At 41.1% G+C, this 21,895-nt stretch overlaps 2 protein-coding genes across 4 annotated transcripts in view; one reads left to right on the top strand and one right to left on the bottom strand.

The window, feature by feature from the left end:
- Positions 1 to 83: 83 nt before the first annotated feature.
- On the bottom strand, positions 84 to 5,695 carry NOPCHAP1 (NOP protein chaperone 1). The gene is made up of 4 exons (XM_051633094.1): positions 5,616 to 5,695; positions 4,237 to 4,323; positions 2,146 to 2,282; positions 84 to 708 (listed from the first exon to the last, which is right to left on the bottom strand). The coding sequence occupies exons 1-4, from the start codon at positions 5,683 to 5,685 to the stop codon at positions 526 to 528; spliced, it is 477 nt and encodes a 158-aa protein (XP_051489054.1). The 5' UTR covers positions 5,686 to 5,695; the 3' UTR covers positions 84 to 525.
- Positions 5,696 to 8,426: 2,731 nt separating this feature from the next.
- SLC41A2 (solute carrier family 41 member 2) overlaps positions 8,427 to 21,895 on the top strand; it is a 60,940-nt gene continuing 47,471 nt past the window's right edge. Inside the window, exons 1-4 of one of the 3 annotated variants that reach the window (XM_051644161.1) lie at positions 8,457 to 8,516; positions 9,824 to 9,955; positions 16,163 to 16,906; positions 19,535 to 19,642. In XM_051644161.1, the coding sequence (XP_051500121.1) occupies positions 16,352 to 16,906; positions 19,535 to 19,642 (663 nt within the window). In that variant the 5' untranslated portion in view covers positions 8,457 to 8,516; positions 9,824 to 9,955; positions 16,163 to 16,351. Of the gene's footprint in view, positions 8,517 to 9,823; positions 9,956 to 15,211; positions 15,244 to 16,162; positions 16,907 to 19,534; positions 19,643 to 21,895 lie in introns of those variants that run through there. The other 2 variants (XM_051644162.1, XM_051644163.1) reach the window with 2 other exon arrangements.

Genomic DNA, 21,895 nt, shown 5'->3' with positions numbered 1-21,895 from the left:
CATGCCAGCTCACCTTCAAATGACCTCAGCCACTGCTTTAGTGTTCAACAATTATCATGAATGCAATGTAGACATACCTCTAATGTACTTTAAGATAATGTTTAATATTGAAGACCTTGTACATAACACTTCACAGGACATGGAATATAAAAACCAAAGCTCTTTGCCTAGTTAACTCTCTCCTGCTCTTGAAGCAAGAGCTTCGTCAACAAAGCAACAGAACATTAATTTTAACTTACCTAGTTCAAGTGCCCCAAATTCTATCTGCTTTCTTAGTCTAACCTAGGATAAAGTTTATTTACATGTTGCTTGATTAATAAAACCGTACGTAATTCCTCAGAAATCCAGCCTGCCTCAGTCATGAGTGGATCCTGAATCCCACTATGTAAACTGCAGCAATTCACATGATCCTGAGGGATGCCACACTGGGTAACAAGGTAGTTTAAGGGCCAACATTATTTGCGTTTGTGTTTTTTTCTGTGGTTTTGTTGTGTTGTGTTTTTTTTTAAGGAAAATAAAACGGATTTACTCATTCACTTTGCTGTCCAAAATTTCTATTTTGCCCTTTTCTCCCTTTTGTTTAGGAAACTTAATGTTGTCTATCGTTACTTCACCAGCTGTACAGTCATCTTCAGATTCTGAGTCATCTTCTGAAGTTAGTATCTCTTCATCTGTATCAGAATCGCTCAATTCAACTACAGCCACATTCTGGAAAAAAAAAAAGACCTTAGTTATTACCACATTATACATTTCTATACCACTTCTGTCACTTGACTAAAAAAAAATTTAGCAAACACATGAAACAGACTACTATCATAAGAAAATCACAATGAGAAAGACTTTTGGGTTCTCCTAGGATTATGAAAAATATAATTAATAGATTCCTAAATATTTATATTGTAATTTACATTGCCCTATAGCAAATACAAGGTCATTTTTGTATCAGGATCAAAGAGAAAAATAAGTAGGTAGCTGAACTCAGTAACTCTCTATTTAAACTGACAAGCAGGAGGCATCAAAACTGATTCTCAGTAAATAATTCAAATTAATTAATTTTAGGTATAAGGGGTCATTATATATATACAAAAGCACATATTTATTAATGTAGTTCATATCTTATAACCTAACAGTGTTCATGACACTACAGCTACTACAAAATAGCAAGCAGTTTAAACAACCAGGATATTTTTTGAAGCAAAAGCAATCATATGTTTCCATACACAGAGACATGATTTTTGAGGTCTGTTTTTCTCTCTGAAAATATCTGTCATAAACTGATAACGGACTTGTGCAGCAAAGCAAAATACAGTAATTTGACAGGCAATTAAATTTCTTCAATGACTTGCAAATAGCATCAAAATGTTAATTGCTAGGTCTCCCAGCTTCTTTAAGATAAAGCCAAGGCACTCGGCAGACACTGTCAGGTGAAAAGTATTTAAAAAATCTGTAAGAACTCTGAAACAAACCAGTGGCAAAGAAATTATTCTGACAGCTCACATGCCCAGGCTGCCTTATCTCTGCCTTTTATCTTGTGGGTCTGCAGGCCAGAAGACACTTGTCTGGGACGTGCAGATGTAATGTCACCTTCATATGAAAATTGTCTCACATGAGCACGTGGCTGCGGCACTGCTGCAGCACTTCAGTTAAAAACAGAAAGAAAACAGTGATGTGAAAATAAGTAAACAGACAAATACCAGCCATAAAGGACTGTAAGAACACTTAACAACTTTTCTAAAACTAAGGCCTATACCAAGTCCTAAAAATACCTACAAAGCATAGCTGAAAGACGGTTATTACTCTTACACTATAGCCTTCTGTTATGCCTTACTACACCTTTCACTGTGTCCAGTTTCTAAGCCAAATTACATTTAAAATACAATCTGTGACTTACTTTTGATTCAGAGTTGCTGATTCAAAAGTGTATCTTACTGTGGCCTTAAACTACTTCATCCCCAGGCATTAAATTCTGCAAGTATGAAAACCAAGCAGTAAATTTTAACCAAATACGCATTTTTATTACTTCTGTGTTTTGAATTTGGTAAAGACTTAGCCTTATCTATCAAAGTAGCTCATTCTAAATTGAGAGAATTATTCTTGTAATTTCTAAATTTCCTTTATAAAATAAACAATACAGTAAGTATTTACCATTTCTATAACTTTTTCTGTTGCGCTGTCTAGATTTTCAATATCAAACTGGTGAGCTGGTGCTGTTACCATTTTTCTTCTTAGCTCATCATTTGCATGTGCCATCTGTGGTAAGAAATTCTGTACTCGGTCCAAAACTGAAAAAGAAATAATTATCACATGTACATATACAAACAGGCACACATTAATTTATACGTGTATACACCAGAAATCTGAGCATTTAAGCATATTTCATTTGTATTTTAATTTCCAGCTGTCTACCACATTGAAGATGTTTTAATAGGAGGATTTATTATAACATTTAATTTCCCAAGACATGAACAGCAGTAAGATACCAAATATATTGGTCAGCATGTGGTGTAGGAAGACATTACTTCAGCAATTCCATCTGGATACTTAAACCCAAATGTGACTAGTTTACAGAAAGCTTGCTTGTAAATTCCATGGCTTTCAATATGTATTGAGTGCCATTTTAAGAAACTTCCACATCAGTAATCTCCCAATGGAAATAAAATCACATCCTCCTTTCTTCCCTAGTAAAGTATGGAATGAAGGTCTCAAAAAAGATGGAAAAATTAACTGTAGCACAGACAACATGCTGCACAGAAGAAAGTTCAACATAATCAAAAGAGGTTCTAAAATTATGATGGTGGGAGGGAGATGGATGCTCTACAGAAATACTGGTCTGAGCTCAGAGAGTCTTTCCAACAATTTTAAGATAATCAGTGTCATTAGGTAAATCCCAACCATTTCTCTTCTATGGAGGCAGGGAATATCCTCACCTGCCTCCAGAGCTGCTTCAAATAATTTTTGGTCCACACATGTAGATGAGCCAACCATAAGTTTTCATTCTCTGTGAAGTAAGAGGCACTATCCCAAGTGCGCTTGACAGAAATGAAGCTCCAAAGTGAGCCTCCAAAATGAAGAAGCAGCTCCAATAGGTACAATCTACCTTAGAAACACTGTCTTCTTTGTCAAGACTTTTATCCAACAAAGAACTCAATATTACAAATTTTTTTTTCTATTACTTTTTAAATCCCAGTTCAATTTAAAAAAACCACAATAATTTCACAGTAATCCATTCTAAATTAAATTATTTGATACACCAAATATTTTATACCGAGGTATTATTTCTGAAAAGAGGTAACAAGCCAAGGTCAGCAAAAAAGCATCAACTCTATACTGGAAAAGAACAATCTGAGATTTAAGAATCCTAGTATATTTTCATGAAGAGAAAAACTCCTGAAGATACACTACTTCCAAAGAGTAACAATTTCCACACTATGCACTCCTAGGCACAGAGTTACACTGAAGAGAATGTTAGCATCTATGTGTAGCTTTGGCCAAGAAAGATGGAACACAGCTTGATTAAAGAAAAAAAAAATGTTTTCTTAATGCATTCAAATTAAGTTCTTTTGCATGAATGGTTATATGGTCTGGCTTAATAATTTTGCCAGCCCATTCATTAAAAAATGAAGTTCTGAAAGTGACCTACGTGACTTGCATCCGTTTGAAAGTAGCTGACTAGATGAAGACCAAAGATACAACCTGGCCAACTCGCTACATGCACACAACAGGAGTATCTCTGTAAGGAGAACTCAGGCCCGCAATCATATCAGAGGTACTGACCAGCATCACAAAACCTGGTTACACGATTAACCTGTGGGGTGTGCAACTGCAACAGTGGACCTAGCACCAGGAGAAAAAGAACACTTCCCTTCTCTCCCTTTCTTAGTGCAAGGAAAGCACTGAAGCAAAAGTTATGTCACAGAATCACAAAATAGTCATGGCTGGAAAGGACCTCTGAGATCACCGAGTCCAACCATAAAAAAAACAAACCAAAACACATACACACACACAAAACCACACCCCCAAAAAACCCACAACACACAACCTACAATCTCAGCCACTAGAGCATGCCCTGAAGTTCCTCATCTACAAGTTTCTTGAATACATCTAAGGATGGTGACTCCACCAGCTACCTGGGCAGGCTGCTCCAGTGCCTGATCACTCCTTCAGTAAAGAAATTCTTCCTGTGTCAAAGATGTGACATACTGCTTGACACTGCTCCACTAACAAAGTGCTACTTACCACTACTTCTTGGCATCCTCATGGTCTGTAAAGTGGTGGCCTTCTTGCTGCTACATTTTGAACTAATCAACAACGTTTCTTCCAGCCCTGGAAACAAATAATTATTTGAATGTTTACATACATCAACAGCAAATATCACATTTTAATTGGGATGCTCTCTTCTTGTCACCACTTTTTCACCTTTCTACAACAAGGCTGTCTCTGCCTCCAGGAATTCCAGTCTCCTTTCCTGCAAATACTGTTCATTGATGTCTGTTTGGAGCAGACACCCCAGTGTTTACGTTTGTAGCACGCAATGAATGTCTACAACTTCCTACCACAAGAGGCTGTGAAAGCAGATGGGATCAGCTGGTTCAACACAGAATCAGACAAATTCAGGGCAATGGAGTCATAATCTAATACTAAAAGGACTGAGGAGGATAATTCTCTCTATCATCCCTACCTCTACAATTGCAGATACCAGGTAATAACAAGAACGAGCAGCAGAAAGTGCTTTAGCTAACTAGTTCTCTAATTATCATGTGTAATTGCAGTGCTTGGAAAACAACTCGGCTACATGCACCTCTGTAGGTGCAGGTTACTTCTTACAGGCTCCCACTGTTTCCAAAGTCTTTATTAAAGATTTCTCTAACACCAATTACAAACGCACAACGAAACTACCTGTAATACCCCAGAGCACAACATAATCCCTGCTAATTACACGGATTAAAATCCCTTCCCTCATGTCACGTGTGTGACTGTGGTGGCAATCAATGAAGGCAGGCCACAAACTGTGGTGCTAATCACCTAAGTTAACTATTTGTATGAGTAGAAGCGTAAAATCCAAATGACTTTGGGAAAACCTACATTAATTAGACACGTTAGTTATTATCGCCAACGCAGCCATCAGCCCTTTATCCTGAACTAAAGAGAAGCTTTATTTCTGGTTTGTTTTGTTTTGTTTTTTTTTTAAATCCCTACAGAAATGTCATTATGACCGTCGACCCTAATTTAACGTTTTAGGGCTTTTTTTTCCCCGCCCGTATTTACTTCTCCCTGCAGCAGCAGCGCCCGGGGAAACGGCGGCTCTTCACACCACGCGGGATGCGATAAAGCATGTGGTACCAGCGCTCGGGTGACCTGGAGAGCCTCCCCGGGCTGCCCGCAGGCTCACCACGAGCCGAGCCGAGCCGAGCCGAGCCGAGCCGAGCCGAGCCGAGCCGAGCCGAGCCGAGCCCCGCTCGCTCCTCCCGGGCAGCCCGGGCCCAGTCCCCGCCGGGCCCAGTCCCCACAGCGCCGGGCCCGGCGCCGGGCCGAAAGGCAAGCGAGCGGCCCAGCTCAGCCCGAAGAGCATCTCCCGCCGCTCCGCCCGGCTTCGCCGCCCCGCCGGAGCCGCTCACCTCCTCGGCAGCCCACGGCCAGCAGCTCCCGGGAGGCGGCCGGGCCCGCCGCGCCGCCGGGCCCCGCCATGCGCCCGCCCGCCCGGAAGTGGCTGCGGGGCGGGCAGGCTGCGTGCGGGGCAGCGCCCCCTGGCGGGCGGGAGGAGCGGGGGCGGCGGGGCTGGGGGGGGCGGCGGGACCCGCACAAACCCCGGTGAGTCTGCTCCCGGCTACCGGGGCAGGAAGGGGAAGAATTCACCTTACACATACGGAAACGATCTCTGTGAAAGGATTTGGCGTGGAAAGTTGGTCCCATGGCTTGGAGGAGAGGGTGAGGACGGGCTGCGGGCTGATGACGGTCCTGGCAGGGCTGCCCGCAGCTGCCCTTCTCCTAAATGATCCCGTTTTCGTTACCGGGATCTGACCAGCGCACCTAACGTTAAGTTTCAGGCGGCGAGGGAAGCTTAATTACCTTTTGGAAAAGAAGCTCTCACAGTCCTCAAGTTCAGTTGGCATCAGTCAAGCTGTTAGCCAAGATTTGAGCTGCAGTTTTTTTGCTCTCCATCTGTTTATCACCTGGAAAAGGTGAGAACTGTAAAAGGAGAACTGAAGGGCTTGTGAGAGTCCAAGCCAAAAATGAGGGGGGAAAAAAAAAGTAATCAGGTAGGTGATGCTCTAGTAGGAAACACCTTATTTATTTATTTTTCAATTCTTAATGTTTATAGAATCATAGAATGTCTTGTGTTGGAAGGGACCTCTAAAGGTCATCTAGTCCAACCCCCCTACAATAAGCAGGGACATCTCACACGAGAACAGATTACTCAGAGCCCCATCGAGCCTGACCTTGAATGTCTCCATGGGTGGGGCCCCCACCAGCTCTCTATGTGCCCTCATTGCAAATAAACAAAACCAAGCAAATAAATAAATAAAACCCCAAGCACACACAAAGAAAACCCTCCCAGAACACCCAGATCTCCGTATTTTAGAATTCGAATATATAAAGGAGTAAGAGACAAATCTTCTTCTGCACGGCCTCCAGCCAGAGACCATGCTGTTGTTTTCCTGACAGATGGGCCCGGGCCAGCGTACCTGGCCACCCCCCCAGGCCACCTGTTGCCCTAGGTGCATTGTGCTGAATTTCCTACCTGGCCCACACCTTTCTACTCAACTGTGCTCCAGAATTGCAGGTTCCCAGAAAAATCCTCTTGCTAGTCTTTGAAGACTGAAAAATCACGAGGACTGAGGTTTTTGCCTTGGGCCATAACAAGTGAGTCTTTCTGAGTTTGCATGCAGCCCAAACAGTGTGTGAATCTCAAATAATCTATTTCACCCATGGGTGATTTCAATGGAGGGAGGGGCATTATACTGTCAAGGAACCTGTAATAGGGAGTGATGAAATAATTGCTCAAGATCACCAGACAAGCACTTAGAAAAGCCAGAAACAGCGTCCTGGGGCACTATTCCCAAACCTCAAGTTCATATTTGAACCTGTTGGCAACAGGAGGCAGATCTTTATCCATCTTGCAAGCTGGCCCAGCTATGTGGCCGCGCTGCAGGACACCTGTGCACACACAAGGCATGGATACCTGTGGTTGTCACTGTGGTGCGGAGACAACAGCGTCTGTAGCTCGAATTACCACTAAATCCAGGTTTGAGAGAGCATTCACCACTGAATAGCTCAGAGCTTTGGGCTGCTTCAGTCATTTCATGCAGTATTGACTCAAGAGTCCAAATGATACTGTATATTTCACAGGCGTAGAGCAGATTTATTTCTTTTCTGCCCCAGTCCTGCAAACACATTCTCTTGTGCTTAAATTGCTACTTTTCCACAGATACCCACAGCAGCCAGCTCCAGCTTTGGGCAGACACTTGGCCTCTTGCCCGTGCTGTCTTTTGTTCTGCCTACAGATAGGAGAAGGGATGCTGTAGACTTGGCTGCTCTCACCATCATTACATCCTTGGTTGTCTTTCCTTCCTCTTTCTTCTCTTTCACCTTCTACTTAGGCATCCACACTACTTAGGAGCGTCAAGCAACAACTGAAGAACCTTACTAGTAATGATGATAATAGCACGGGTTTAGCTGGCTTGGCTGTTTCAGGGCGTTAAGACCAAGTGTGCCTCACAGAGCTCTGAGGACTGACCGACAGGGCCCAGGAAGGCTCTGCCTCCACATGCAGCTCCACACAGGCAGCTGCCTCCCGGCTGGTATCGAAGCACCCGGTGCTGCGTGCGGACAGCACAACACGGCCCAGCTGGGCGAGAGCAGGAATATTCCCACAGACCCAAACGCTTCGCAAAATCGCTTTCTGCGGAGGCTGCTTCCAGCCAAGCTGCAGGACAGAACCAGAACGTCCCGGCAGCCGAGAGCCTGGAGTCAGCAGAAAACGCGGACTCGCCTGCCCCGCCGCCAAGCAAGCTGCTGCAAGCGGCGGCCGAGGCCCCGCTCTCCTTCTCCCGGGCTGCCAAGCACCGGCCGGGCCGCGGCGGGGGAGCCGGGCCGGGCTGAACGTGCCCCCCGAGCGCAGGGCTTGCCGAGGCGGCTCACGAGGGCACGGGAGCCCGGCGGGTCCCCGCCGCTCTCCCCTCCGCGTCCCTCGCAGTCGAGGAGCGAGCCCAGCGGGGTCGGGCCGGGCTGCGAGCGACGAGGGGCTCGGGCCCTGCCCCGTCCCGCCCGCGCCCCTCAGCCCGGGGCTGGCGAAGGATCGGCCCCCTGAGCGGCCGGTGCCCGCGGCGGCTGCTGCGCATCACGGGCCACATCATCGCGGGGGCCGCTCTCCCTCCCTCCCTCCCGCCGCTTCCGCGCCTGCTCCGTGGCCGCGCCGCTCACCTAGCCCCGCCGCTGTCACCGCCGCCGCCCGCCGCCCCGCCCTCCGCAGCCATGCAGCGGGACCCCCGGCCGCTGCCCGCGGCGCCCCGGCCCAGGTGAGGGGAAGGCGCGGCCCAAGGGGTTGCGCAGGGGCGGCAGAGGGGGGAGCCGGCGAGGCCAGGGGCTCCCGGGCGAGCTGCCGACCTGCCGCCGCGGGGCGAGGGAGGCGGCGGGGCCGGTGTGGGCGGCGGGCGGGAAAGTTTCCTCGGGAGCGGCGGGGCTGCCGGGCGCGGCGCCCCCGGGCAGCGCCGCGCCCGCCCCAGCCGCAGTGCCGGGGGTGCCGCCGGGTTGCGGGGCAGGCGGGACAGCCCTGTCCTGCCGGCTGCGGGAAGGCTCGTCCCCTCCCGCCTCCCGCTCTCCGGGCCCTGATGCCGCCGCCCGCCCTCGCACACCCGCTCCGCGCCCTCTTTCCAGCCCCCCCCGGCGCCGGGGCAGGTTCGCCGGCCTGCCCGGGTGTCCTGCGCCCGGCCCACGGCTGCCGAGGGGTGCCCTGCGCTCCTCGAGCCCCCGCGGCTGCTTCCATCGTGTGCGCGTCGTTCTGCGCTGCTTCAGGTAGCCCGGACAATGAGCCTTTTCTTTAGTTTCTCCGTGTGTGCACAGGATCTGGCCAGCGCTTCCCGTGGCCCTTATTCCCGGGCACCCTGTACATCCCCGTGTGCTCGCGTTTCTTTTCTCACCTTTGCACCTATAGCAGTGTGCCAGAATCTGTCACCGCAGAGGCAGCTGCTAGGCGAGCACGGAACCTGTACCCGTACAGCACACATACAGACCTCAGCGAGCACCTCTTTTTGCTTTGCTTCTAAGCGTTGTAATAGACGTGTGATGGTGCATTTATGCTCTTTTCATACTTCTCTGCCAAAACACAGGAGCTTTTTGTTATTTGCTCTGCTCTACTTTCTACTCCGTCATTAATTTTCAGTGAAGTTCAAGTTGTAGCTGTGTCTCTTTCTTTGATTTCAGTGGATATTAAAATTCCCTCCCCCTGCTTCACTGCCCAGGATGCAGTTGTGTGTCTTCCTCACTTGCATTTGATCCCAGACCACAGGACATTAGCCAGGGTCTGATCAATGGAATTACAATAATTGTTTATTCCTGGGTGTTAGGAACAAAACATAAATACCTGAAAAAAAAGTCTGCCCATGTATGTTTTCCAGGTAAAGTCCTAGCTGTCTTTGGTAGACATCCTAAGATAGCCTCACTTTACCATTTCAGTAATGCTGATAGAAATAGGAGAGCAGGTGGGAAGACCTGTTTTGGCAGCATTCCCTACATCCACTGCCTTAAAGAGATTGTGAAACTAGAGTCATAAATAGTACAGTATGAAGGAAAAATAAGTTTATAATTTTCTTTTCAAATTCCTTAGGATATTATCCACAAAAAACAATGTGAAGTCTATATCTTAGTGCCTGAGTTAATAAGCAATTCATCCCTCCTTGGTGATGACAGTAGAAACCTATAATCAGGATCCCAAACAGTACACTTAGAACTCATCCTGGTAAGTACCTCTTGGCTATTTAATCTGTAGGAGTGCCTAATTTCTTATATTTCAAACTTTCCCACCTGCTTTTGATGGGCCAGATGGGATTTGCCTGGTATTTTTTGACTTGGTGTTCCATTTGGGCGATTTTACAGGGTAACCACGTTTCACAGCCTGGCTTCCTTGTTTCTGGCACTGTTTTGGTCTCTTCTGAGTTGCCTTAAAAGTACAGAGGCAAACCAAATGTTTTCTGACAGCTGCTCTTCTCTTCCTGGGGGGCAGAGTCGAAAGCCACCAGGTTCAGGAAGTGCAGTGCAGCCATCTCAAACTTGTCTGAAAGTGGGCCTGAGGCTGGTAGCTCTTTAAGTTGCTTGTATTCAAGAAGGCATCTGGAAGTTCTTTAATCTGTTTTTATCCTCTCATTATTTTTTCTTTTATTTCTTTTGCTGTTCATTTGACCTACAACTGCCAGACAGTAAACACCACATCAACCAGTTTACTGCATAACACATAGGAAATGGATTGTAATGCCCATATATCTGCTTTGCACGCAAAATTTGTTAAATTTCAGCATGTTTTCCAGTCTTCAATACCAAACATTAAGTGTGTAGTATAAATAAACTAAGTCCAGTGCACCACCTGGGGTTCCAGATTCTACAAAATGGTTAATGATAGTACAGTCTGTTTGTTTACTTGCTATATGTGCTGAGATTATATAATGTAGCTTTCACTTTCTGTTGATAAGTTCACCAGGGTACAAAGATGTAAATGATTAGCCACAGCTGTAATAAGGATGTCAGTGTGATACTGGGAGCTTCTATGTATGCAGGGCACAATAGTGGAGAAGAGGCCATGCAGATCCATGTGTCACCTTTCTGAACTTAAAAAAAGCCCCCCAAACCCTCAGATTTCAAACTTCATAGAATGTCAGAATTGTTGAGATCAAAAGACATCTCTAGAAATGGACTGGTCACAGTGAGGACTTCTGCTGATTGTAGGGTCAAGAAGAGCAGGTTGCTTAGGGCCATGTGCAGTTGAGTTTCGAATATCAGCAAGGATGGAGAGTCCATAAGCTGTTTGGACCAATGTTCAGCCACTCACATGGTAAAACAAAGCTTTTGCTTCTGCTTAAATGGAATTTCCTTGTGTTGCAACTTGTGCCCACTACCTCTCATCCTTTCCCTGCAAAGAGTCCAGCTACATCTCTGAAGCCAGAAAATAATCCAGCCTCATCTTTGCTTATTATTGCAAAATATTAAAGCTCAGTATTTCATTAATGTTTCATATTACTTTCCTGAATATCCCTTTCCAAAGCTCGTTCTTGTACTGAGAGTTGTTTCTCAGGCAGGCATATTTAAGCTATTGTGTTTCACTGTAGACTGCTTAGAAGTTATTCTTGCTTTGAAAGATTACCTGTTTAAAATATCTGCAGCTTTTAGGAAAAACGGGTTTTGACTGAAGTGTGATTAGATTGCTGAGGGTAAAAGCCCTTAGTATTATTCAGATAAGGGTTACCTTTTGGTTTTGTTAGCTAGACTATGAAACAATTTACTTTTCTTAGACTTGGTTTAGCCTGTCGTAATGCTGACTCTACAAAAGTTTCATACTCAATGATTCACCACTCTTCCCCCTTCCCCTTTTTTGGAAGTACTTAAAAAAGCATGGTGATTTAAATTTTTTTTTTTTTTTTTCCCATGCTTAAATAGATTATCAGCAGTCTAATCATTAAATGGTCAAATTTAGCAGTAGAATCCAGTCCCTTAATCCTGCTAGTGCCAGATGTTCCTAAGGGAAGTATGGAAGAAGCATCTCTTTCCCGTGTTCTTGAGAACAGAATCACGAGCATGTTTGAAGCAATGTTGCATTTTGTTTGGGTAATAATAAAGGGTGTTTTCCCTTCTTCTTCCCAAACAGTTACATTTTCTTTGTTATTTTCATCTTCCACAGATGAATCAAAACCTATCAAGCCAATCAAAGGTGAAGGAAAAATACGATAATGGTCAGGTGTTCAGCTTCAGAGCTGAGGTATCTGAGATTTTTCTAAAGCAGCTATCCATTTCCAAAAGTCAGCATCTCTTCCAGCTCTTGGTCCTATTTTCCACATCATCTGCTTCTGCTTGTCCGTTTTCCACATTGCATCTGCTGTCTCTGTGTGTATTTTTTTAATTGCTCTGTGTATGAATTGTATTAATTGTTATGGGGAAAATTGGATTGTTAATCTATCAAATGGTGCAGTGTCTCACTTTTCAGGAGCATGTTTTCAGCAAACAGCAGGGTATGGCTATATTTCCTTTTTGTGTATGTTTGCAGGACTATTTGTTTATGCTTGTTTATGTTTGCAGCATTGAGAAAGAAAGCAAAACACAGTAATTTTTATGTGTGAAGGAAAAGAAGAAACTATTAAAAATAGGTACTTAGAAAACAAAGAAGAAGTGGAAATTATTATACTCGTGGTCTGGGCATAGCTCATTATTTTGCTTGTAGGGACAAAGTATCCTTTCATTTCATATATAACATGCCAAGTAGGATGAAATTGAGGCTGATTCCTGGCTTCTCAAAGGATCTTTGTCTCTTTCTTTTTCTTTTCTTAGTACTTCACCTTTCTCTGTAACCTCCTGATTATATGGCATGAAACCAGATTCACTTGTGTCCACTTCCTACAGAAAATGTGGATGGGATTTTTGAGATTTTTAACCTCCTTTTCATCATATGAGTTACTGGAGCAATTTGCATTGTTCTAGTCAATGATAAAGTTTCTTAGGTAGTTCTTGTCCCTGAGGTAATACTGTTCCTTAGATGGTTTGTTGCATTTTTTAGAAAAAAAAAACCAACGAACAAACTGCTCCTAAAGATACAGCAATATTAGCCATCCTGTAACTCAGGATAAAATTATTGCATCAGATGACATTTGGAAAATTATCTTGGTTGAAACAGGTTTTTAGAAATGAATAGTTACATTCAGAAGGCTTCTTAGTTATGTCCTCTCTGTTTGCTCTGAGGAAGTAATTACTCTTCACTGTATAGGATATTTTTCAGTTAGTCTTTCTGAGTTCTCATTTTTCAGGCATTTATCATTAGCTCACTTTTTGTCATTCCAAGTCTTTTTGGTAGGAAAAGCCAAAGTAACTGTCATCCAAACTGCTCTGTACTATTTCAGCTGTTAGCTGTCCATGCCAACCAAAAATTTTTTCTGTTCCTCTTTTTTTTAAAATGCCATTTCTATTTTTAACACTTTCTCATTTTCAATGAAACCACAGTCTTCCCTAAAGATTTACTTCTTTAAAAAAAGAAAAAAAACAAACCCATGGTAAAAATCTGAAAGGATAAAATTCCATATGTTAGAAAAATATGAATAATTAATCCAAATATTTTTGGCTGGAGTTCCAGAGCAATGGATAATTTCCATGAGTCACTGGTCTAGCACTCTGGTGATGTGACTGAAAGACCTATTTGAGAAACCACGATGAGACTCAGACTCTGCCATGTTAAAGCTATTGGGAAATTTTCTCCATGTATTTCCCTGTGAAACAAAATCCTGCATTTGTTACTCCTCCACTTCTCCTCACAAAAAATACCACCACCCCCCAAAAAACCCAGTGAAGTTGCTGTGGGTCTCAGTACGTGTCTTTCATCACGGACAATTTTACATCTTAATTTTACATCCCATGATTGAATTCTGTCATAAAGTTCCTATAATCTAGATGTTTCTTGTGACCAGCTGAAACTCAGCTGGCTGAAGTGATCCAAAGCTTTTGCTTCTGCAGGCTTCCTGAGTAGTGTGCCACTTCCCGTTGTCATAAATAAATTGGCAACCTCCAGCACCCTATAGGTTATACCTTTCCTGAAGATGTATTTTTCCTCAACTTCTGTTAACTTCTGTTCTCTTGTATTGCTCTTAATCCTTCTATAAAGCTCTTTGCTGTTGTCATAGAAGTTGGTAATAGTTTGCTGGTTTAATGATACATCTGCTTCTGCTTGTCTTTTTCTTAATGTACCATTCTTTTCTTTTACTTAGTTAATGCCACCTTTGGGCCAAGAAGAAACAAAATTGCATCTTGTTCTGTCTTTCTGTAGCACTTAGTCATTTTGGTCTGTGGTTAGAGCTCCTCTGGGACAACAGCAAAAGTGTTTTTGTTATTCCTAATTAAAGCATGCAGAAGACAGAATTGAGGCCTACGAGTTTTTCTGCACTTACACTGGGAAGTTCAAGGTAGCACAGTCTGCTACAGAATGGCAAAAGTTATTGCTGGAGTCTTGGTTACTTAAATTTCTCTTGTGGTGTTGTGGGAAAAAGATTGCTTTATCTTGCAAAACTTCTTTATAAATCAAGCGATAAACTCCACTGTCATTTAAAAATATTAATTTCTTGGTCAGAGCTCCCTTGGATAAAGCAATTGGTAGAGGGAAAAATCTTCAGGTTGTGTCTAAGTCATCTCTTTACTCAATAAAAAATGAAAACAATTCCATGAGCAGCAGGACTTTTGAAGTGAACATGCTGTGGTTGCATATGAGTGAATTGTCCTAACCAATGTTTGGAGATGCCTTACAGCCAGGGCACAAATCTGGATCACTTCTAAGGCTGTTAGTTACTAAGTTTTGACACCTTTACTCTGTCAAATCTATCTGAAATTTCACCAGAAATATCGGATTAATTAGAAACACTGAAGTGGAGGGAGGGGAAGTATAGGGAACATGATATAAATGGTATGATCGTAAGAGCCAAATTTTCTTAAGAAGCGTGGATTAACAATCCTCCAAACCTAAACTATTTTTATTTCCTGCAGTCTGTAAACATATGTTTTCATAGCTTTGCACAGGCAGTGTCTTGAGCTTGTGGAATGGTGTTATGCCACATCATGCTGATGTAGTCTGCCTGACCTTTGTTTCTTTGTTTATGCCAATCATTTACTTGTATAGAGTCTAGTAATAAATATCCAAGTCAACAAACCTTCAAGTCAAATTAAGACTATTCTTTTAGTAAATTACTATAACTTATCACAACATGAGAAGTTAAGAAGGTAAAGCGGCTTGTGATGGAGGAAATGTCAAATTACAGGATACTGCAAATATACAATTGTTTAATTTTCTACCATGATGGCAATTTTAAAGTAGAAACAAATGCACATTAAGTCACAATAAACGTAGAAGATGAAAAATTGTAGTTGTATGATTTGCAGAAATCAAAGCAAAATGACCAAATCTAGGGTTATTATTGATCAAATGGTTATGTTTTAGTGGTTATTACACATCAGAACAACCTGTCTTTCAGGAAATATTTGCCAACCTACACCTCATGCAAAATTAAAGTAAGTATCTTAGTACCTTTAGTTTAATTAACCTAACTCCTAATATTTATTTTCCCTTAATGTTAATTGCATTTTAGTATGCCATATTTATGAATACAGTACTTTAGATTTCTTTTCATATTAGACTAATTTAAAGTATTTTAGACTAATTGGTCTGAGTTTCGTTACTGCCTTCTTTCCTTGATATTGCAGGTTTTATTACGTATATAGTAGCTCTTTATATTTAACGTAATTTGTTTGTTTCCTTCAGAGAAAAATCAGTTGTTATGATTTTAAATTGACATGCTTTTTAATTGCACGTATCAGTACTGGTTTGTCATCTTTCTATGAGGTTGGAGGGCAGGGACTGTCAACGCATAAGGCCTTTGCTACTCAGAATCCTGCTTTGGGTTTACCACCTCTGATAGAGTTTCAAAGGCTGAGAGCTTTTTTCCTTTTTTTTCCCCATGCTCCTTCTCATTAGCATAGAGTGAGAAGAACAGCAGGGAACCCACAGTGCACCATGTGGGTTCTCTTTGTGCTTCCTCTTGCACCTTGCAGAAATATGTTTGTCTGGAGCCCTGCAGCTTTCAAGACCTCTGAATGTCTAGGGCTGCACACAGTATCTGCCTGAAGATTATGACTTTCTGGGCTTTAAAAAGGCAAAAGCCCTCACCAATTCCCTTACAGCTCACATTGCTGTCTCTTTCTCCCACCAGAATGTACACTGGCTTGTGAAACTTCTTCACCCACCAACTTTCCCTTTTTATCTTATAATTTCTTTCAACTTAGGCAGTTGAATGTTAGAGGAGATGGCATTTCTACAAATACTTGCTTTGGAAAGATAGTGGGTGATCTGAAAATTTAAACCAGTATCTTGTAACTTCTGTAGAGTTAAAATATTTTAATGCTTGAATAAATACTTTCTTTTTTTTTTCAGATCCAGTCTTGCTTATGGAATTGTTGAAGATCTGAGATCAATGAGAAAGCATTCTTTCATGCAAAAAGGGATACTTTTGATTTATCTGTTTTAAAATAATCCAGTTTGGCACTTGATGATTCATCTACAAGATTTCTTTGCTGAAATCTGAAGAACAAAGTGCTTTTCAACCTGTATTTCTGTAGCACTATGACTAACTGTAAAGGCAGATCTACCATCTCCAAAACAAATAGCAAAGTTCATGACAGAGAAGGTTTTGTGAACTGGACCATAAATCTTAATACAATTCAGTCCGATAAATTTTTGAGACTGCTTTTGAGTATGGTTCCTGTTGTTTACCAAGTAAACCAGGATGAAAGGCACAAAAAAGTGAACAGTGTCTGGCAAGATGGATCACAACCAGCAGGACACAGTTTTAACGTTAGGTCTGAACAACACACAGAGTACCATCACTTCTCAGAACCAAGTTTTCAGGGTAGTAATGGACACAGCCCATCTAGCTGTAGCCCTAAATATGATGATTTTTCCGGTTATAATTACTGTGATGGAATGGACGCTTCAGAAACAGATGCCATGTTGCAGGAAGACAACCTATCTAGTGACGGTAATGAAGACATCATTGTGGAAGGAAGCAGAAAACAACCCAAAGAATCTAGCAGTATTATGGCATTACAGATACTCGTACCTTTTTTGCTAGCAGGATTTGGAACTGTTTCTGCTGGCATGGTTTTGGATATTGTACAGGTTGGTATTTGCTTTGGAAGATGTTTTTTTTAACAGGTAGTCTGTGAGGTTTGTAATTCTAATGCATGATACGATAGATGTTTACACAGTGAGGAGTAATTAGGTCTGTGTATAGTTCTGCTACTATGAACTCATCTTAAACAGTTCCAATGTATAATTTGGAATCGTTCAGTTCTTTGTAAGTATTGTCGCTTAGCCACAGTGAGCTGGTGAATAAAACTGTTACCTTCTGCTTTAACTAAGGATAGAAATATAGTAATGGTTCAAAATTCTGTTGATGCTAATAAATGTATACATAATCAAATGGGAGCTGGAATTAACTGTGAAGCTGCAGTACGTAGGAGTGAAAAAGGATTAGAATAATGTCTTGCATTAGTTTATCTCCTTGTGTGCTTCAAGTCTGAAATTTTGGAAATAATGTATAGATTTGGCTCACTGTAATTCATATAGTATATAAAAATGTAAATTACATTCCTATGTTATATGAAGTTAATATGAAGTTACTGAGAACTTCTTTGAGTATTCAGGTGTAAGTGACTTTTTTATGTAACATGAGGTATATGGAACACGCCAAATTGCAGACATCAGTGAAGCTCTGTAAACCGGGCTGCAAAGTCACATCCACCTCATAACGTAATGGTGGTATGCCCAGAGAAGCCAGATTATCTTGGTTTGTGATTGAAGATTGAACTGATGATAGCTGTTTAGGACTAAGATAAAACAGAACTTTCTCTGAATTTTGAGACTTAAGTTTTATAATATTTTTAAAACCTGTTTTGGAGTATTACATCACTAAGGTCATAGTGATATAGAACATTTTCGGACTGGTTTGTAGCTTAACGCAGCTGTAGCTCTCAGCAGCATCTCGGTGGAGTTAGAAGTAACTGTTGCTTATTGCATAATTCCTTGTGCAGTGATATTTGAAGAAAATTCTGGAGAAAATAACATTTATTGGACTAGCTTACTTTCTTGCTTTCTTTTTTTACATTTCAAAGACTATATCTATTTGTATTTCCTACTTAATTTCTGGTTTTTTAGAAAAACAGAAGTTTCTTGTAATTACATACCTCATGGTTTCTCTCTCCCTGTATGAGTAGATTCACAGACAAATATTCAAAAATATGAAATAACAACAATAGTCAAACTGAAATACAGTAGAAAAGTTAATGTTTTGTTGTTTTCCTTTGTTTCATGCAGCTGTAGGGTTTTATTTAGCTGCACTTCAAAGTTTACAAAGTTCGTTTAGAAAAGAGTAAGAGGTGACCACCTTTGTCACTCAGAATCTTGAGAGTGTAAAAGAAGCTTGCACTTCAGTTAATTGCAGTGAAACAATGCTTTTATACATCAAGAAAAATGAAGATAAAAGTCGATGTGCAAACTTTACTGCTTACTTTCACTGTTTTACACCAATCTTATGCTTTGTTAATTTTCATTTTGCCAACTTATTCTTCGTACAGATGCTTTGTTTGTACTCTGTTAATTCATGATTTACTGTGTGCTACAGCATGATGGTCAGCTGAAAGAGGCAGTTGTGCCTACTGCCACTACTGGTTTTCAACTAAATGTTTTGTCTTGCCTTCCTTCTGTTTAGGGAATGTGTTTGTATAGCTGGTTTTTGAGCTGGGCTGAGGTATCTCTTAATTTTTCCTTCAAAACTGTTTGATTTCCTGGTCCAGCTCACCATGAATGAGAGAGAGCAAAAATAAATAGCTAGTGTCCATACTATCTTTTTCACCTTAAACTAAGCATTAAACTGTGATATCAAGATTTTGAAATGTGACAGAACATATTTTTCAAATCAAAATTTGAAGACAACAAACATCCGAAGCTTGTTTTTTACAAACCATTTCATGGCTACTCTTTCCCAGTAATAAATAACTTGACATATAGGAAATTCTCGGATCTTGAAATTTGAGAATTCGATCCTTTTCTTTTGATTACAATAATAATTTAAATTATTGCAAATCCATTAATATAAAGATAATTTACTTTTTGTTAGTTTGGTAAATGATTGCAAATTAAATATATGGATTGACAGACATACAAAGCAGCACAGCATTTCTGTGCTGAGAACTCAGTGTGCAAAATGTTATGGAAGAGTTTGTCTTTGTTTGCTTTATAAAATCTGAATTTTGGAAAACTATACTCTTCTAAATTTTACACTTGGAAGTAAAAGAGTAAAGAGAAGTTGTTTTCACTTACTGGCTCTGTTCGTTTGAACACTAATTCCTTGCTGTTTCTACATGAGGTTTCTACACAGCTGGAAGGGAAAAATTAAAATATTGTTGTAAATTAAGAGCAGTCATAGCACCTGGTACTATTTTAAAGTCATGGGAAGAAAAGACTTGAAATTAATGACATCTTTTTTTAACTAGGTTTGTTCTAATGCCAAGTTTTATATCACTTACTTTTAGTACTCTCATCTTTAAAGTAGTAATATGCAGTCATAAATCTGTTTTGTCTGGGCAGATAACAGTTCTGGCTTTAGTAATTTCAGTCTAATATATAAAGATTGATTTTTTTTTTTTTAGAGGCTTAAGCTATGAGTTACAGAATTTTTTAATACTTTGCAAATGGTCTTAGAAAATTTTTCAATTGAATGTTTCCCACTGTATCCTTTATATATAGCACTGGGATGTGTTCAAGAATGTTACTGAAGTTTTTATCTTGGTTCCTGCACTTCTTGGTCTCAAAGGAAATTTGGAAATGACCTTGGCATCCCGGCTGTCAACTGCTGTAAGTAACTCTCTCTTCCCCTTTGCTCTTCAGATATATTTCAAAAGGAAACAAATCTTTGGAACACAAGTTTATAGCTTAATCTGGCTGTTACAAAAACTCTTTAAACCTGTTATTAAATTGGCAAGGTTAGAAGGACAACCCTCTATGTAATCTCCCTACATCAAAATTTTACTTCTTTGGTCACTTCTGAGTCATAATTCAGAAAAATTAAGTAGATTTTTGAGATTTACATGTGCATTCTGTAAGGTTGGCAGATCTCTTTGCCCTTGATAGAGTTTGAGTAGGCTAACAAAACGTACATGCTTTGAACACAGTTTTCTAAAGACCATTTATGTGACACCAAAATAAAGCATTGCTAATGTTGCTACTCCAGACCTTGGTTGATCAACTGTAAGAAATTATTTTGCCGCTTTCTGGCTAAACAGAATCATAGAATGGTTTGGGTTGGAAGGGACCTTAAAGATCATCTAGTTTCAACTCTCCTGCCATGAGCAGGGACAATTCCCACTAAACCAGGTTGCTTAAGGCCCCATCCAACCTGGCCTTGAACACGTCCGGGGTGGGGTAGCCACAACTTCCCTGGGCAACCTGTTACAGTGTCTCACCACCCTCACAGTAAAGAATTTCTTCCTAATGTCTAATCTAAATTTACCCTTAGATTTAATAATTTTATTCCTTTTTTTTTGTGGTGGCTTTTTGGGGTGGTCTGCTTAATTTTTTGTGTGTGTCAAGTCCATAACATAACATAACATAACATAACATAACATCATAACATCTTTTTTTATGTGTCTTCTGTCTTACATATTTGTCATAGTTAAATCCCTTCCTTTTTATAGCCTCAGCAAGCCAGATTACCTTATCATACAGCTTATTTGTGTGTGTGTGAATAACTATAGTGAACAGAATGTTCTAATAACATGGCTAAACTATTTCTGGAGCCTGAACTAGGTATCTCAAAGATACTGCCTAATGCAGTGTTTCTCCTTTGTAAGACAATTTTTCCATTCTCCAGCAAGGCCCTCCACCTTCTGCCTGTTCCTGCTTGAGTGAATCTTTCTAGAAATATTTTGGTCAAAGGTGTAAATAACTCCAGATGAGACCTTACTATAGGTTTGTAGACTAGCACTTCCCTATTTCTCTTGACAATTTCTCTTGAAACTTTCTAGGTTTATATATGTTTATTTTCCTAGCAGTGTCAGATTTAGACCTCACAGTCCCTTTCTGATCAATGACTTTGTCTTTTTTGTGTTTGTCCTTTTGTGTTATTTCCAGCTGTCACTCCCATCTTCTGGCAGAAATGTTATTAGTCCATAAGTGCATGACCTTGCATTTCTACAGTTGAATGTAATCTGTTTCCTTGCTGTAATCCTCAAGGTCATCCAGTTTTTGTACTATATCACAGAGCTTTGTATTCACAAGGTCTCCCAGTTTTCTGTCATTAATAAATTTAATTACTGCATTATACAGTTATTGACCAAATTCACATCATGACAAACATAGCCCTAGCAGTCCTATGAAGGTTTGCTTGTGTCATGCCCATTATAGAAATTGATTACTTTTGCCCCAGATCCGTTCTTTCATGTGTAAGAGTTGTTGTGTTTTGTTGTATCGTTATCAATGGCAGCCTTAGCTAGTCTTGTTCTCTGCTTGATTTTAATGCTCTTACTTCTCTGAGTATTCTTACTGTTTCTTAACAATATTCTGTGTTTAAACTTTATTGCCTTTACTGTCAGGCATTAATACTTTTTTTTTTTTTTTTTTTTTTTTATGTTGACCTGTTGCTTGATTTGTTCCTGACTGGTACAGTTCATGGCCTGAGGACTGGAAGTGCTTGCATTGCATAGTGAAAAATACACTAAGTCCAAGATCTACCAGTCCCTTACTGAAAGCTCAAAAAAAGAGTCAGAATCAGCTCCACCACTTCTGCTGTAGTAAATGAGATCTTTATGTTTTTGTCTCAGTTGAGCTTATGACCTTTGTCAGATCATGACTCCAGAACTTCTTCTCTGGACCAATTAGTAGCTGATGTCTCCATCCTAACCACTGCTGTCTCATTTGTGAATCTCGCAGTGGACATTTGGAAAAGGGTCATGCAAACCCTTTTTGTGCACTGGGAATCACTGCGCACTGTAATGCGTTGGTTCACATTAACCATCAACTGTATGAAAAGTCAAGGAGTTGATCTGCCTCTCTGAAACAGGATACTGAATTTTCTGCAACACTGGCTCTGTGTGGTTAACTAAAGTTGGC

This window comes from Apus apus, chromosome 1, assembly GCF_020740795.1.
Source record: "Apus apus isolate bApuApu2 chromosome 1, bApuApu2.pri.cur, whole genome shotgun sequence".
Lineage (NCBI taxonomy): Eukaryota > Metazoa > Chordata > Aves > Apodiformes > Apodidae > Apus > Apus apus.
Note: the sequence above shows the minus strand (reverse complement) of the source record. Positions and strands in the feature narration are given on the sequence as shown.

Bases quoted from the DNA above. Each gene is read 5' to 3' on its own strand.
- NOPCHAP1 (XM_051633094.1), bottom strand. From the start codon at position 5,685: ATGGCGGGGCCCGGCGGCGCGGCGGGCCCGGCCGCCTCCCGGGAGCTG. The intron at 4,324-5,615 runs GTGAGCGGCTCC...ATTTGTTTCCAG, and splicing joins GGCCGTGGGCTGCCGAGGAG to GGCTGGAAGAAACGTTGTTG. The intron at 709-2,145 runs GTAAATACTTAC...TTTTTTTTCCAG, and splicing joins CAGAAAAAGTTATAGAAATG to AATGTGGCTGTAGTTGAATT.